At 34.6% G+C, this 15,898-nt stretch overlaps 1 protein-coding gene across 2 annotated transcripts in view; it reads left to right on the plus strand.

The window, feature by feature from the left end:
* The window catches only part of LOC110443509 (prolow-density lipoprotein receptor-related protein 1-like), a 92,193-nt gene extending 77,007 nt beyond the window's left edge, over window positions 1-15,186 (plus strand). For both annotated transcript variants that reach the window (XM_021487777.1, XM_021487768.1), the window contains exons 22-26: window positions 5,110-5,304; window positions 9,518-9,725; window positions 12,637-12,851; window positions 13,187-13,357; window positions 14,640-15,186. In XM_021487777.1, coding sequence (XP_021343452.1) covers window positions 5,110-5,304; window positions 9,518-9,725; window positions 12,637-12,851; window positions 13,187-13,357; window positions 14,640-15,073 — 1,223 coding nt within the window. In that variant the 3' untranslated portion in view covers window positions 15,074-15,186. The remainder of the gene's footprint in view (window positions 1-5,109; window positions 5,305-9,517; window positions 9,726-12,636; window positions 12,852-13,186; window positions 13,358-14,639) is intronic.
* Window positions 15,187-15,898: the final 712 nt, after the last annotated feature.

The raw sequence follows: 15,898 nt of genomic DNA on the forward strand, positions 1-15,898 counted from the left end.
ACCGAATTTGCCAAATTAGGGAAACCATTCGCAATATTGCTTTCAATGACAACATTTTGTTATGATTTCTTAAATACCAATGGGATCGATAGAGATCACCTCGTTGATGCTTATGAATGAGCTACATACACATACAATATGTAATGTGAAAACGAGATGAGTAAATCTGCCAACGTGTAATTATAACACGAGTGAAAGTATCTGCATGTATAAAGATAAGTGTGAAAAACTACGTGTCGCATTAATATGATTTAAAGCAGGAACGTGCAATTTAAAGATAAATGAGAATAACTACGTGTTATGTAAAGATGAATGAGAATAACTACATACGTGTGTGTAAAGATGAATGAGAATAACTACGTGTTATGTAAAGATGAATGAGAATAACTACGTACGTGTGTGTAAAGATGAATGAGAATAACTACGTGTTATGTAAAGATGAATGAGAATAACTACGTACGTGTGTGTAAAGATGAATGAGAATAACTACGTGTTATGTAAAGATGAATGAGAATAACTACGTACGTGTGTGTAAAGATGAATGAGAATAACTACGTGTTATGTAAAGATGAATGAGAATAACTACGTACGTGTGTGTAAAGATGAATGAGAATAACTACGTGTTATGTAAAGATGAATGAGAATAACTACGTACGTGTGTGTAAAGATGAATGAGAATAACTACGTGTTATGTAAAGATGAATGAGAATAACTACGTACGTGTGTGTAAAGATGAATGAGAATAACTACGTGTTATGTAAAGATGAATGAGAATAACTACGTACGTGTGTGTAAAGATGAATGAGAATAACTACGTGTTATGTAAAGATGAATGAGAATAACTACGTACGTGTGTGTAAAGATGAATGAGAATAACTACATACGTGTGTGTAAAGATGAATGAGAATAACTACGTGTAATATAAAGATGAATGAGAATAACTACGTACGTGTGTGTAAAGATGAATGAGAATAACTACGTGTTATATAACGATGAATGAGAATAACTACGTGTAATATAACGATGAATGAGAATAACTACGTATAATATAAAGATGAATGAGAATACCTACATACGTGTGTGTAAAGATGAATGAGAATAACTACGAACTTGTGTGTAAAGATGAATGACAATAACTACGTGTTATATAACGATTAATGAGAATAACTACGTGTTATCTAAAGATGAATGAGAATAACTATGTACGTGTGTGTAAAGATGACTGAGAATAACTACGTGTTATGTAAAGATGAATGAGAATAGCTACGTGTAATATAAAGATGAATAAGAATACCTACATACGTGTGTGCAAAGATGAATGAGAATAACTTCGTGTTATGTAAAGATGAATGAGAATAACTATGTACGTGTGTGTAAAGATGAATGAAAATAACTACGTGTAATATAAAAATGAATGAGAATAACTACGTACGTGTGTGTAAAGGTGAATGAGAATAACTACGTACGTGTGTGTAAAGATGAATGAGAATAACAACGTGTAATATAAAGATGAATGAGAATAACTACGTACGTGTGTGTAAAGATGAATGAGAATAACTACGTGTTATATAAAGATGAATGAGAATAACTACGTGTAATATAAAGATGAATGAGAATAACTACGTACGTGTGTGTAAAGATGAATGAGAATAACTACGTGTAATATAAAGATGAATGAGAATAACTACGTACGTGTGTGTAAAGATGAATGAGAAGAAATACGTGTAATATAAAGATGAATGAGAAAAACTACGTGTTATATAAAGATGAATGAGAATAACTACGTGTACTATAAAGATGAATGAGATCACCTACATACGTGTGTGTAAAGATGAATGAGAATAACTACGTGAAATATAAAGATGAATGAGAATAACTACGTACGTGTGTGTAAAGATGAATGAGAAGAAATACGTGTAATATAAAGATGAATGAGAAAAACTACGTGTTATATAAAGATGAATGAGAATAACTACGTGTTATATAAAGATGAATGAGCATAACTACGTGTTATATAAAGATGAATGAGAATAACTACGTGTTATATCAAGATGAATGAGAATAACTACGTGTTATATAAAGATGAATGAGAATAGCTACGTGTAATATAAAGATGAATGAGGATAACTACATGTTATATAAAGATGAACGAGAATAGCTACGTGTAATATAAAGATGAATGAGAATAACTACGTGTTATATAAAGATGAATGAGAATAGCCACGTATTATATTAAGATGAATGAGAAAAACTACGTGTTATATAAAGATGAATGAGCATAACTACGTGTAATATAAAGATGAATGAGAATAACTACGTGTTATATAAAAATGAATGAGAATAGCTACGTGTAATATAAAGATGAATGAGGATAACTACATGTTATATAAAGATGAACGAGAATAGCTACGTGTAATATAAAGATGAATGATAATAGCTTCGTGTTATATAAAGATGAATGAGAATCACTACGTGTAATATAAAGATGAATGAGAATAACTACGGGTTATATAACTATGAATGAGAATAACTTGTAAAGATGAATGAGAATAACTACGTGTTATATAAAGATTAATGAGCATAACTACGTGTAATATAAAGATGAATGAGAATAACTACGGGTTATATAACTATGAATGAGAATAACTATGTGTTATATAAAGATGAATGAGAATAGCTACGTGTGATATAAAAATAAATGAATAGCTACGTGTTATATAAAGATGAATGAGAATAACTACTAACAACGTGTTATATAACTATGAATGAGAATAACTACGTGTTATATAAAGATGAATGAGAATAGCTACGTGTAATATAAAGATGAATGAGAATACCTACATACGTGTGTGTAAAGATGAATGAGAATAACTACGTGTAATATAAAGATGAATGAGAATAACTACGTACGTGTGTGTAAAGATGAATGAGAATAACTACGTGTTATATAACGATGAATGAGAATAACTACGTGTAATATAAAGATGAATGAGAATACCTACGTACGTGTGTGTAAAGATGAATGAGAATAACTACGTGTAATATAAAGATGAATGAGAATAACTACGTACGTGTGTGTAAAGATGAATGAGAATAACTACGTGTTATATAACGATGAATGAGAATAACTACGTGTAATATAAAGATGAATGAGAATACCTACATACGTGTGTGTAAAGATGAATGAGAATAACTACGTGTAATATAAAGATGAATGAGAATAACTACGTACGTGTGTGTAAAGATGAATGAGAATAACTACGTGTTATATAACGATGAATGAGAATAACTACGTGTAATATAAAGATGAATGAGAATACCTACATACGTGTGTGTAAAGATGAATGAGAATAACTACGTGTAATATAAAGATGAATGAGAATAACTACGTACGTGTGTGTAAAGATGAATGAGAATAACTACGTGTTATATAACGATGAATGAGAATAACTACGTGTAATATAAAGATGAATGAGAATACCTACGTACGTGTGTGTAAAGATGAATGAGAATAACTACGTGTAATATAAAGATGAATGAGAATAGCTACGTGTAATATAAAGATGAATGAGAATAGCTACGTGTTATATAAAGATGAATGAGAATAACTACGTAATACATAAAGATGAATGGATGCATGAGCAAAACTACGTGTTATATAAAGATGACTGAGAATAACTACGTGTTATATCAAGATGAATGAGAATAACTACGTGTTATATAAAGATGAATGAGAATAGCTACGTGTAATATAAAGATGAATGAGGATAACTACATGTAATATAAAGATGAATGAGAATAGCTACGTGTAATATAAAGATGAATGAGAATAGCTACGTGTTATATCAAGATGAATGAGAATAACTACGTGTTATATAAAGATGAATGAGAATAACTACGTGTAATATAACGATGAATGAGCATAACTACGTGTTATATAAAGATAAATGAGAATAACTACGTGTTGTATAAAGATGAATGAGCATAACTACGTGTTATATAAAGATGAACGAGAATAGCTACGTATTATATAAAGATGAATGAGAATAACCACGTGTTATATAAAGATGAATGAGCATAACTACGTGTTATATAAAGATGAACGAGAATAGCTACGTATTATATAAAGATGAATGAGAATAACTACGTGTTATATAAAGATGAACGTGAATAGCTACGTATTATATAAAGATTAATGAGCATAACTACGTTTTATATAAAAATGAATGAGAATAGCTACGTGTAATATCAAGATGAATGAGAATAACTATGTGTTATATAAAAATGAATGAGAATAGCGACGTGTAATATAAAGATGAATGAGAATAACTACTTGTCATATAACTATGAATGAGTATAACTATGTGTTATATAAAGATGAATGAGAATAGCTACGTGTGATATAAAAATAAATGAGAATACCTACGTGTTATATAAAGATGAATGAGAATAACTACTAACAACGTGTTATATAACTATGAATGAGAATAACTACGTGTTATATAAAGATGAATGAGAATAGCTACGTGTAATATAAAGATGAATGAGCATAAGTACGTGTAATATAAAGATGAATGAGAAAAACTACGTGTTATATAAAGATATAAAGATGAATGAGCATAACTACGTGTAATATAAAGATGAATGAGCATAATTATGTGTAATATAAAGATGAATGAGAATAACCACGTGTTATATAAAGATGAATGAGAATAATATGTACGTGTTATATAATAATGAATGAGAATAACTATGTGTAATATAAAGATGAATGAGAAAAGCAACTCGTGATGCAAGTAGCATTACAAAGATGACTGACTGAAGTGTAACGTAAGAATGAGTGATCATGAAGGCAATGATGACTTAGAGAAGCTGTTGTACATGTAATATAAAAGTGACTGGGAGTAGTCACGTGTTACATAAATATGCGTAGCGTCGTGTAATGTAAAGTCGGATAAAATAGCTACGTGTAATAAATCTACAAGTGGTATTAACATGAGCGACAGTATCTGTACGTAAGCATGAGGGGATTGAGGAAGTTACATCACATCTTACAGTCACGAACAATGCTATATAGGAGTAACAACAATATTGATAAACCTGTTTTAGACCTTACATGTTCCTCGCCGCCTTTCTTTAATCACGGGGCAATGGAGTGTTCAAAAGGAGCCGACGACGTCATATCCTGTACAGCAAAGTGTCATAAAGGCTTTACCTTCAAAAGCGAATTCAACGAGAAACACTCTTGTGTAAAAGGGCAATGGAAACCAGCCTTCCAACCTCATTTTTCATCTGCTTGTTTCGGTAGGTTCCTCTTTTTTAAGACAATTTTCAAATTTCGGTTAACCATTAGAGTAGTACAATGAGTAAGTCGGTTAACCATTAGAGTAGTACAATGAGTAAGTCGGTTAACCATCAGAGTAGTACAAGGAATAAACCGGTTAACCATTAGAGAAGTACAAAGAAAAAGTCGGTTAACCATTAGAGTAGTACAAGGATTAAGTCGGTTAACCATTAGAGATGTACAATGAGTAAGTCAGTTAACCATTAGAGGTGCACAAGGAGTAAGTCGGTGAACCATTAGAGAAGTACAAGGAGTAAGTCGGTTAACCATCAGAGTAGTACAAGGAATAAACCGGTTAAACATTAGAGAAGTACAAAGAAAAAGTCGGTTAACCATTAGCGAAGCACATGGAGAAAGTCGGGTAATCATTAGAGATGTACAAGGAGTAAGTCAGTTAACTATTAGAGTAGTCCAAGGAGTAAGTCGGGTAACCATTAGAGTAGTACAAGGTGTAAGTCGGTTAACCATTAGAGAAGTACAAGGAGTAAGTCGGTTAACCATTAGAGAAGAACAAGGAGTAAGTCGGTTAACCAATAGAGTAGTACAAGGAGTAAGTCGGTTTACCATTAGAGAAGTACAAGGAGTAAGTCGGTTAACCAATAGAGTAGTACAAGGAGCAAGTCGGTTAACCAATAGAGAAGCACAATGAGTAAGTCGGTTAACCATTAGAGAAGTACAATGAGTAAGTCGTTTAACCATAAGAGTAGTACAAGGAGTAAGTCGGTTTACCATTAGAGAAGTACAAGGAGTAAGTCGGTTAACCAATAGAAAAGCACAATGAGTAAGTCGGTTAACCATTAGAGTACTACAAGGAGTAAGTCGGGTAACCATTAGAGCAGTACAAGGAGTAAGTCGGTTAACCATGAGAGATGTACAATAAGTAAGTCAGTTAACCATTAGAGTAGTACAATGAGTAAGTCGGTTAACTATTAGAGTAGTACAAGGAGTAAGTCAGTTAACCATTAGAGTAGTACAAGGAGTAAGTCGGTTTACCATTAGAGAAGTACAAGGAGTAAGTCGGTTAACCATTAGAGAAGTACAAAGAATAAGTCGGTTAACCATTAGAGTAGTACAAGGAGTAAGTCGGTTAACCATTAGAGTATGACAAGGAATAAGTCAGTTAACCATTAGAGTAGTACAAGAAGTAAGTCGGTTTACCATAAGAGTAGTACAAGGAGTAAATCGGTTTACAGGAGTAAGTCGGTTTACCATTAGAGAAGTACAAGGAATAAGTCAGTTAACCATTAGAGTAGTACAAGGAGTAAGTCGGTTTACCATTAGAGTAGTACAAGGAGTAAGTCGGTTAACTATTAGAGTAGTACAAGGAGTAAGTCGGTTAACTGTTAGAGTAGTACAAGGAGTAAGTCGGTTTACCATTAGAGATGGACAAGGAGTAAGTCAGTTAACCATTAGAGTAGCACAAGGAGTAAGTCGGTTAACTATTAGAGTAGTACAAGGAGTAAGTCGGTTAACCAATTGAGTAGTACAAGGAGTAAGTCGGTTAACCATTACTGTAGAACAAGGCGTAAGTCGGTTAACCATTAGAGTAGTACAAGGAGTAAGTCGGCTAACCAATAGAGAAGCACAAGGAATAAGTCGGTTAACCATTAGAGTAGTACAAGGAGTAAGTCAGTTAACCATTAGAGTAGTACAATGAGTAAGTCGGTTAACTATTAGAGTAGTACAAGGTGTAAGTCGGTTTACCATTAGAGAAGTACAAGAAGTAAGTCGGTTAACCATTAGAGTAGTGCAAGGAGTAAGTCAGTTAACCATTAGAGAAGCACAAGGAGTAAGTCGGTTAACCATTAGAGTAGTTCAAGGCGTAAGTCGGTTAACCATTAGAGAAGTACAAGGAGTAACTATTAGAGAAGTACAAGGAGTAAGGCGGTTAACCATTAGAGTATTACAATGAGTAAGTCAGTTAACCATTAGAGTAGCACAAGGAGTAAGTCGGTTAACTATTAGAGTAGTACAAGGAGTAAGTCAGTTAACTATTAGAGAAGTACAAGGAGTAAGTCGGTTAACCATTACTGTAGTACAAGGCGTAAGTCGGTTAACCATTAGAGTAGTACAAGGAGTAAGTCGGCTAACCAATAGAGAAGCACAAGGAATAAGTCGGTTAACCATTAGAGTAGTACAAGGAGTAAGTCAGTTAACCATTAGAGTAGCACAAGGAGTAAGTCGGTTAACTATTAGAGTAGTACAAGGAGTAAGTCGGTTAACTATTAGAGTAGTACAAGGAGTAAGTCGGTTAACTATTAGAGAAGTACAAGGAGTAAGTCGGTTAACCATTAGAGTAGTACAAGGAGTAAGTCGGTTAACCATTAGAGTAGTACAAGGAGTAAGTCGGTTAACCATTAGAGTAGTACAAGGAGTAAGTCGGTTAACCATTAGAGTAGTACAAGGAGTAAGTCGGTTAACCATTAGAGTAGTACAAGGAGTAAGTCGGTTAACCATTAGAGTAGTACAAGGAGTAAGTCGGTTAACCATTAGAGTAGTACAAGGAGTAAGTCGGTTAACCATTAGAGTAGTACAAGGAGTAAGTCGGTTAACCATTAGAGTAGTACAAGGAGTAAGTCGGTTAACCATTAGAGTAGTACAAGGAGTAAGTCGGTTAACCATTAGAGTAGTACAAGGAGTAAGTCGGTTAACCATTAGAGTAGTACAAGGAGTAAGTCGGTTAACCATTAGAGTAGTACAAGGAGTAAGTCGGTTAACCATTAGAGTAGTACAAGGAGTAAGTCGGTTAACCATTAGAGTAGTACAAGGAGTAAGTCGGTTAACCATTAGAGTAGTACAAGGAGTAAGTCGGTTAACCATTAGAGTAGTACAAGGAGTAAGTCGGTTAACCATTAGAGTAGTACAAGGAGTAAGTCGGTTAACCATTAGAGTAGTACAAGGAGTAAGTCGGTTAACCATTAGAGTAGTACAAGGAGTAAGTCGGTTAACCATTAGAGTAGTACAAGGAGTAAGTCGGTTAACCAATAAAGAAGCACAAGGAGTAAGTCGGTTAACCATTAGAGTAGTACAAGGAGTAAGTCGGTTAACTATTAGAGTAGTACAAGGAGTAAGTCGGTTAACCATTAGAGATGTACAAGGAGTAAGTCAGTTAACTATTAGAGTAGTACAAGGAGTAAGTCAGTTAACTATTAGAGTAGAACAAGGCGTAAGTCGGTTAACCATTAGAGTAGTACAAGGAGTAAGTCGGTTAACCATTAGAGAAGTACAAGGAGTAAGTCGGTTAACCATTAGAGTAGTACAAGGAGTAAGTCGGTTAACCATTAGAGTAGTACAAGGAGTAAGTCGGTTAACCATTAGAGTAGTACAAGGAGTAAGTCGGTTAACCATTAGAGTAGTACAAGGAGTAAGTCGGTTAACCATTAGAGTAGTACAAGGAGTAAGTCGGTTAACCATTAGAGTAGTACAAGGAGTAAGTCGGTTAACCATTAGAGTAGTACAAGGAGTAAGTCGGTTAACCATTAGAGTAGTACAAGGAGTAAGTCGGTTAACCATTAGAGTAGTACAAGGAGTAAGTCGGTTAACCATTAGAGTAGTACAAGGAGTAAGTCGGTTAACCATTAGAGTAGTACAAGGAGTAAGTCGGTTAACCATTAGAGAAGTACAAGGAGTAAGTCGGTTAACCATTAGAGTAGTACAAGAAGTAAGTCAGTTAACTATTAGAGTAGTACAAGGAGTAAGTCGGTTAACTATTAGAGTAGTACAAGGAGTAAGTCGGTTAACCATTAGAGATGTACAAGGAGTAAGTCGGTTAACCATTAGAGGTGCACAAGGAGTAAGTCGGTGAACCATTAGAGAAGTACAAGGAGTAAGTCGGTTAACCATTAGAGAAGTACAAGGAGTAAGTCGGTTAACCATTAGAGAAGTACATGGAGAAAGTCGGTTAATCATTAGAGATGTACAAGGAGTAAGTCAGTTAACTATTAGAGTAGTACAAGGAGTAAGTCGGTTAACCATTAGAGTAGTACAAGGAGTAAGTCGATTAACCATTAGAGAAGTACAAGGAGTAAGAAAGATCCATCAATCAGAACAAATATGATAATTATTGATTTAAACATATTTAGTATTCTTGAAAAATAATATTGCGTTTAAACATAACTTTGATACCTTACTTCCACATAAAATGTTTTAATATCAATATTTTACATACCCTAGCACCACAACCTACGATCTTGAAGCTTTCGACATCTAACAAGATTGACTGTAAGGGAAAACAGATAACAGCGGACGACATCGTCGAATGTCTACGAACCCGAATGCCATGTAATAGAGAGAACATCCTTCTGTGCGAAAAAGAAGCAATCCTCATTGAGAGAACTGTCTCTGGTACGACAGTGAATGTTCAGGTGTCCGGAAAAGTACCGTAAGTAGCCAGGCATTTCTACCGACCGTTTAGATTTGATAACGCCATCTGATAAGTAAATTAAGTTTTATGCCATCGACAAATTATAGAGATGAGAGATTGCCAATAAAAGAATATACTCGACAATATTCTAGTGTATCAAATACAGACTCCGGTGGCGACTTGTCTGAATAACCAATTACTCAGTGGTGGTTTTGTCTGAATTACCAATTACTCAGTGGTGGTTTTGTCTGAATTACCAATTACTCGGTGGTGGTTTTGTCTGAATAACCAAGTACTCAGTCGTGGTTTTGTCTGAATTTCCAATTACTCAGTGATGGTTTTGTTTGAATTACCAATTACTCAGTGGTGATTTTGTCTGAATTACCAACAACTCAGTGATGGTTTTGTCTGATGTTTTTGTCTGAATTACCTATTACTTAGTGATGGTTTTGTCTGAGTTACCAATTACTCAGTGATGGATTTGTCTGAATTACCAATTACTCAGTGATGGATTTGTCTGAATTACCAATTACTCGGCGATGGTTTTGTCTGAATTACCAATTACTCGGTGGTGGTTTTGTCTGAATTACCAATTACTCAGTGGTGATTTTGTCTGAATTACCAATAACTCAGTGATGGTTTTGTCTGATGGTTTTGTCTGAATTACCAATTACTTAGTGATGGTTTTGTCTGAATTACCAATTACTCAGTGATGGTTTTGTATGAATTACCAATTACTCAGTGATGGTTTTGTCTTAATAACCAATTACTCAGTGGTGGTTTTGTCTGAGTTACCAATTACTTAGTGATGGTTTTGTCTGAATTACCAATTACTCAGTGATGGTTTTGTCTGAATTAACAATAACTTAGTGATGGTTTTGTCTGAGTTACCAATTACTTAGTGATAGTTTTGTCTGAATTACCAATTACTTAGTGATGGTTTTGTCTGAATTAACAATAACTCAGTGATGGTTTTGTATGAATTACCAATTACTCAGTGATGGTTTTGTCTGAATTACCAATTACTTAGTGATGGTTTTGTCTGGATTACCAATTACTCAGTGGTGGTTTTGTCTGAATTACCAATTACTTAGTGATTGGTTTGTCTGAATTACCAATTACTCAGTGATGGTTTTGTCTGAATAACCAATTACTTAGTGATGGTTTTGTCTGAATTACCAATTACTCAGTGATGGTTTTGTCTGAATTACCAATTACTCACTGATGGTTTTGTCTGTATTACCAATTACTCAGTGATGGTTTTGTCTGAATAACCAATTACTCAGTCGTGGTTTTGTCTGAATTACCAATTACTCAGTGATGGTTTTGTCTGAATAACCAATTACTTAGTGATGGTTTTGTCTGAATTACCAATTGCTTAGTGATGGTTTTGCCTGAATTACCAATTACTCAGTGGTGGTTTTGTCTGAATTACCAATAACTCAGTGATGGTTTTGTCTGATGGTTTTGTCTGAATTAGCAATTACTTAGTGATGGTTTTGTCTGAATTACCAATTACTCAGTGATGGTTTTGTATGAATTACCAATTACTCAGTGATGGTTTTGTCTGAATTACCAATAACTCAGTGATGGTTTTGTCTGAATTACTAATTACTCAGTGGTGGTTTTGTCTGAATTACCAATTACTTAGTGATGGTTTTGTCTGTAGTACCAATTACTCAGTGGTGGTGTTGTCTGAATTACCAATTACTCAAGGATGGATTTGTCTGAATTACCAATTACTCAAGGATGGATTTGTCTGAATTACCAATTACTCTGTGATGGTTTTGTCTGAATTACCGATTACTCAGTGATGGTTTTGTCTGATGGTTTTGTCTGAATTAGCAATTACTTAGTGATGGTTTTGTCTGTAGTACCAATTACTCAGTGGTGGTGTTGTCTGAATTACCAATTACTCAGTGGTGGTTTTGTCTGAATTACCAATTACTCAATGATGGTTTTGTCTGTATTACCAATTACTCAGTGATGGTTTTGGTGAGCTTTCCTATCAGTCACTCCTGATGTCTACCACTTAATCTTCATGAAGTTATATGCTACATATCTATCCATTACTTTAGATATCTGGTGGTCTATTATGTTGTTATTCGCTCAACCCCAAAAGTGCAGATGAAGTTATGACAGGGCGTGCTGTTTGTCGTTCAGACATCCATCCGGATAGCACGATAGGATGGAGGGCTATCAAGCTTGCTAGCATGATTGATTCTGCGTCAGTTTTAACATCACAAGGGTCAACTTGATAAAAACATTTAAGCGATTTTTTGAATAACCAATATACCTAGTGTCATGATATTTAGCAAGTTTTACGTTCGGATGAAAGTCTTGTAGAGCTTATCCAAATAAATGACGATGGACATCTTTGATGTTTAAACGAGTAAAGCAAGTTAAAATCTCCACCAGTGATCAACATGTAGAGTAACGATATTTAACCTGTACTGTAGAGTAATGATATTTAACCTGTACTGTTAGCCTGCCTGTTATCAAGATTATTAAATCAAATTTTGACCCAAGTAGAATGTCACAATGTATTGTAAGATGTTTTGCCCATGGTATTGAAAGAAAACTGTTAGCGATACCGGTCAACCTGTGCTCATGTTGTTAATGTTGTAAATAGTCAGTGTTGGTTTTCGTATTATTATCTATCAATCTTAATTTCGCCTAGGCTTTCATTGGTGGTGGTATTCTTCTAGATTTCTGAGATGGTCTGGTATTTTATATATCCCAATAAAGACTATTTAAAATGCAATTGTGTCCTCAGCAATAAAAAAACAACCCATTTACAATGTAACTGTATCATCAGCAATAAAGACCATATACAACGTTTGCATCCTAAATAATAAAGACCATAATTGTATCTTCAATAAATGAATGACATTTTTATACACAAGGAAAATCTATATCACATGTACAGTTACATATCGGACAACCCTGAACCGCCTCTAGATGAAATGAACCGGACATTATCGACCATAGCTTCAGGAGTTGAGCAACTTTTCAGTACTGAGGAACTAGTAAAATTCTGCCCATCCCTGGAGTGCTCCTTCGTGCAAAAAAAAGGTCGTACGTTCCAGAAGACATGTCAAAAAGGGGCGGTGGCTTACAATGTGGCCGGCAGGTCGATCTGTGGTATGTTACATTTTAACCTTAAATCCATCCTTACCAATATTTAAGAGTCAATTGATACAAACGAAAATACAAATACATATACTATATACATTTTATGCACCTTTTTAACGTATAATACAGAAATATGCGACGTTGTTATGCTAAATATCAAACTTTACTTTGATGTTTACAATATTGTGACAGTTGCGGAAAAAACTCAAAATACAATTCTACAAAAACATAAATAAATGAAATAAAATAAAAATGAATTAAAAGAAATTTTAAGAATGTCATCAGAGACACTTGACAGACAAGATGGCGAAACAACAAAATAAGTCTACATTGATCTATTACAGGCAAGTGCCCCCCTGGTACTCGCTTCCTGGAGACTAACGGGCAGTCTAAGTGCGAGTTCTGCGTAGCAGGCAAGTATCAGGACGAACAGGCTCAGACCGACTGTAAAATGTGCCCTAGTGACCGTCGTTACAGCAAGGCTGGAATTTGGCTTAAAGAACACTGCACACAAAGTAAGTTTATATTCAATTCCCTGGAACGTCGTCATAGAGTTTTTGTAACTGGACAAGATGCGGAAAATGCATTGTATGAATACCGAGTTACCTAGTTCAGAACCAGTTCAAATTGTATCGGCCTTTTTGTCAAGGTTATTGATACATTTAAATATTTTATGTCATACTCATAGATACAATGTATTGAATTACAAACCAAAAATATTTGAGCTTGATCCTGTCGCGGAAGCAGTAACACAGACAGCTCAACGAACGAGTATTTCCCAATAGTTCGACAAAATGTAGCTAAAAATTGAAAACATTTTGTTATCTAATACAACACTAAGATTCAGAAGATCAATGAATCCTAAAATGTGTGATGATACTATTAGTACAGTGCATTTATCTGTTTAATCAAACAGAGCTAAAACATGATAATTGAATGTAGATTTCGTTGGTATATTAGAAGAATTTCTCATGAAGTAATAACAAATGTGTTCTTAAATGTGACAGGTTTAATTTTATCGTGTCTGAAATGAAATCTAGCGATACAATTAAGAATGTTTAAGCTTCAGTATCCATGCGCACGTCCACATTTATAAAGCATTGCAAAAACACACATAAAATATTACGTCTGTACCAATGTGTCGCTGGTTTTTATGAAACACAGGTAACGTCAAAATCAGGCGGTGACTTCATTATATGTGACGTAGCATTCTGGAAAGATCATTGCAGAATCAAGCAAAGCAGTTTTATCTAAGTGCACATTCGACAAAGCACAGAATACGTTTCATTACTTGTTTAAAAATACAGTGAATCCTCCCTATATAACTGCACCACACTCTTCTCTCGAGGTATTCTTCATTATTTTAAAGTTTACAAATGTTCAAATTTCCGTCTGCTAATCATCCAATAACAAGTCTATTTTTTCGATTGTTTATCTAGCCTGTTCTAAATATGTCAGCAACAGGACACACTCTTGCAGTTCATTCCATGATTTAACTAACCTTAGTGAGAAAAACATCCTCTCCTTTCAATATATTACTAAGGGATGGTTGTGAATGGCCTGTCTTGCCAGTTTTCTAAACTGAACCTTTTTTTACCATCGACACCTCTACAAACCAGACGTTTAATTTACATATTTATATCATGTAAAATGGACATCTTATTGTGATCAGAGCTATCATAATGTATACATGTTCACGAGTATGATACGTCAACTTACATAATAATTATTACTGATCTGAAGAAAAACTAGCGCAAAAAGATTATCAAGTTAGTTAACAACTTATAAATTTTTCAGGCCTGCTTCCTATCGACCCGGAATCTGAATCGCTGGTCCCAATTGTGATCGGCGTGCCAGCCGGAATATTCTGTCTCATTCTCGTGCTTGTCATCATACTTTTCGTTGTCAAAAAACGAAAGGCGAAAAAAATGTTCGTTCATTCCCATACGAATCCAGTCTTCAATGTGTCCGGAGACGACTATGACAGTATCCCAGCGGACCAGAACGATCCCAACTATTCCAGTTTGATTGGGGTGAAGACCGATACAGCGAGCCAGTACGCCAGTCTGGGAAAGTCTACACCGGTCAAGTACAACAAGAACTCCGGTGGCGCAGCGGCAGTGGAATGCGATCATAATCCATATGACTTGGCCGGAGAGAAGAACCCGTACGACGATTTAAAAGTAAATAACTCGGCAGCTGAAAATCCCTATGATAGTACTACATCGTAATGTATGTGCCATTACTATACGGGGAGTCTGTTACTGTGTAATGTTGTAGCGGAAAGGAGTGCTTTGATTCTGATTCGGCGCAAAGGATTATAGAACAAAATGTACGTTGAAAATTAACACTTAACACAACAAATCATCTTACCATTTGCTCCTCCGCGCATTGCCTTACGAAAACAATACTTCTTGAAATGTTTTATCTTCTGAAATTCTGAAGGTAACTGGTACCAGCAAGATAAACGATAGTATTACCATGGTCAATACTGTGAACTGTTTTAATAAACATCCCATGATGCAATTTTAAAGAATTCCTGTTGCTCGAAATTTGAATGTTTGAAAAATTAATGTATCAATTGTATTTCCACTCACTTGCCCTAAATGGCAAAACAGTCATAGGGTTAACTAACTGATCTACATGAGGTGTGTTAAACTCATTTTACGATTGCTAAATGCCATACCTTCCATAAAATGTTAAGGCTGTTGGTAATATATAAATGTCACTCAATCTTTTTGATTCATTCTTTCGTGCTTCTCCATTTAGTTCATCCGCAATGTAGTTCAGTGATAATTTAATATAGCTTAGAAGTGGTTAGCCTTAGAACCACTAAGAACTGATTGAAACAAACATTAGTAAATTCTTACCAGAAATGTTCACTATTGATTGTATTAAGCTGACAATGTAAATTCTTACCAGAAATGTTCACTATTGATTGTATTAAGCTGACAATGACAAAGTAAATTCTTACCAGAAATGTTCACTATTGATTGTATTATCCTGACAATGACAAAGTAAATTCTTACCAGAAATGTTCACTATTGATTGTATTA

This window comes from Mizuhopecten yessoensis, unplaced genomic scaffold (assembly GCF_002113885.1).
Source record: "Mizuhopecten yessoensis strain PY_sf001 unplaced genomic scaffold, ASM211388v2 scaffold1961, whole genome shotgun sequence".
Lineage (NCBI taxonomy): Eukaryota > Metazoa > Mollusca > Bivalvia > Pectinida > Pectinidae > Mizuhopecten > Mizuhopecten yessoensis.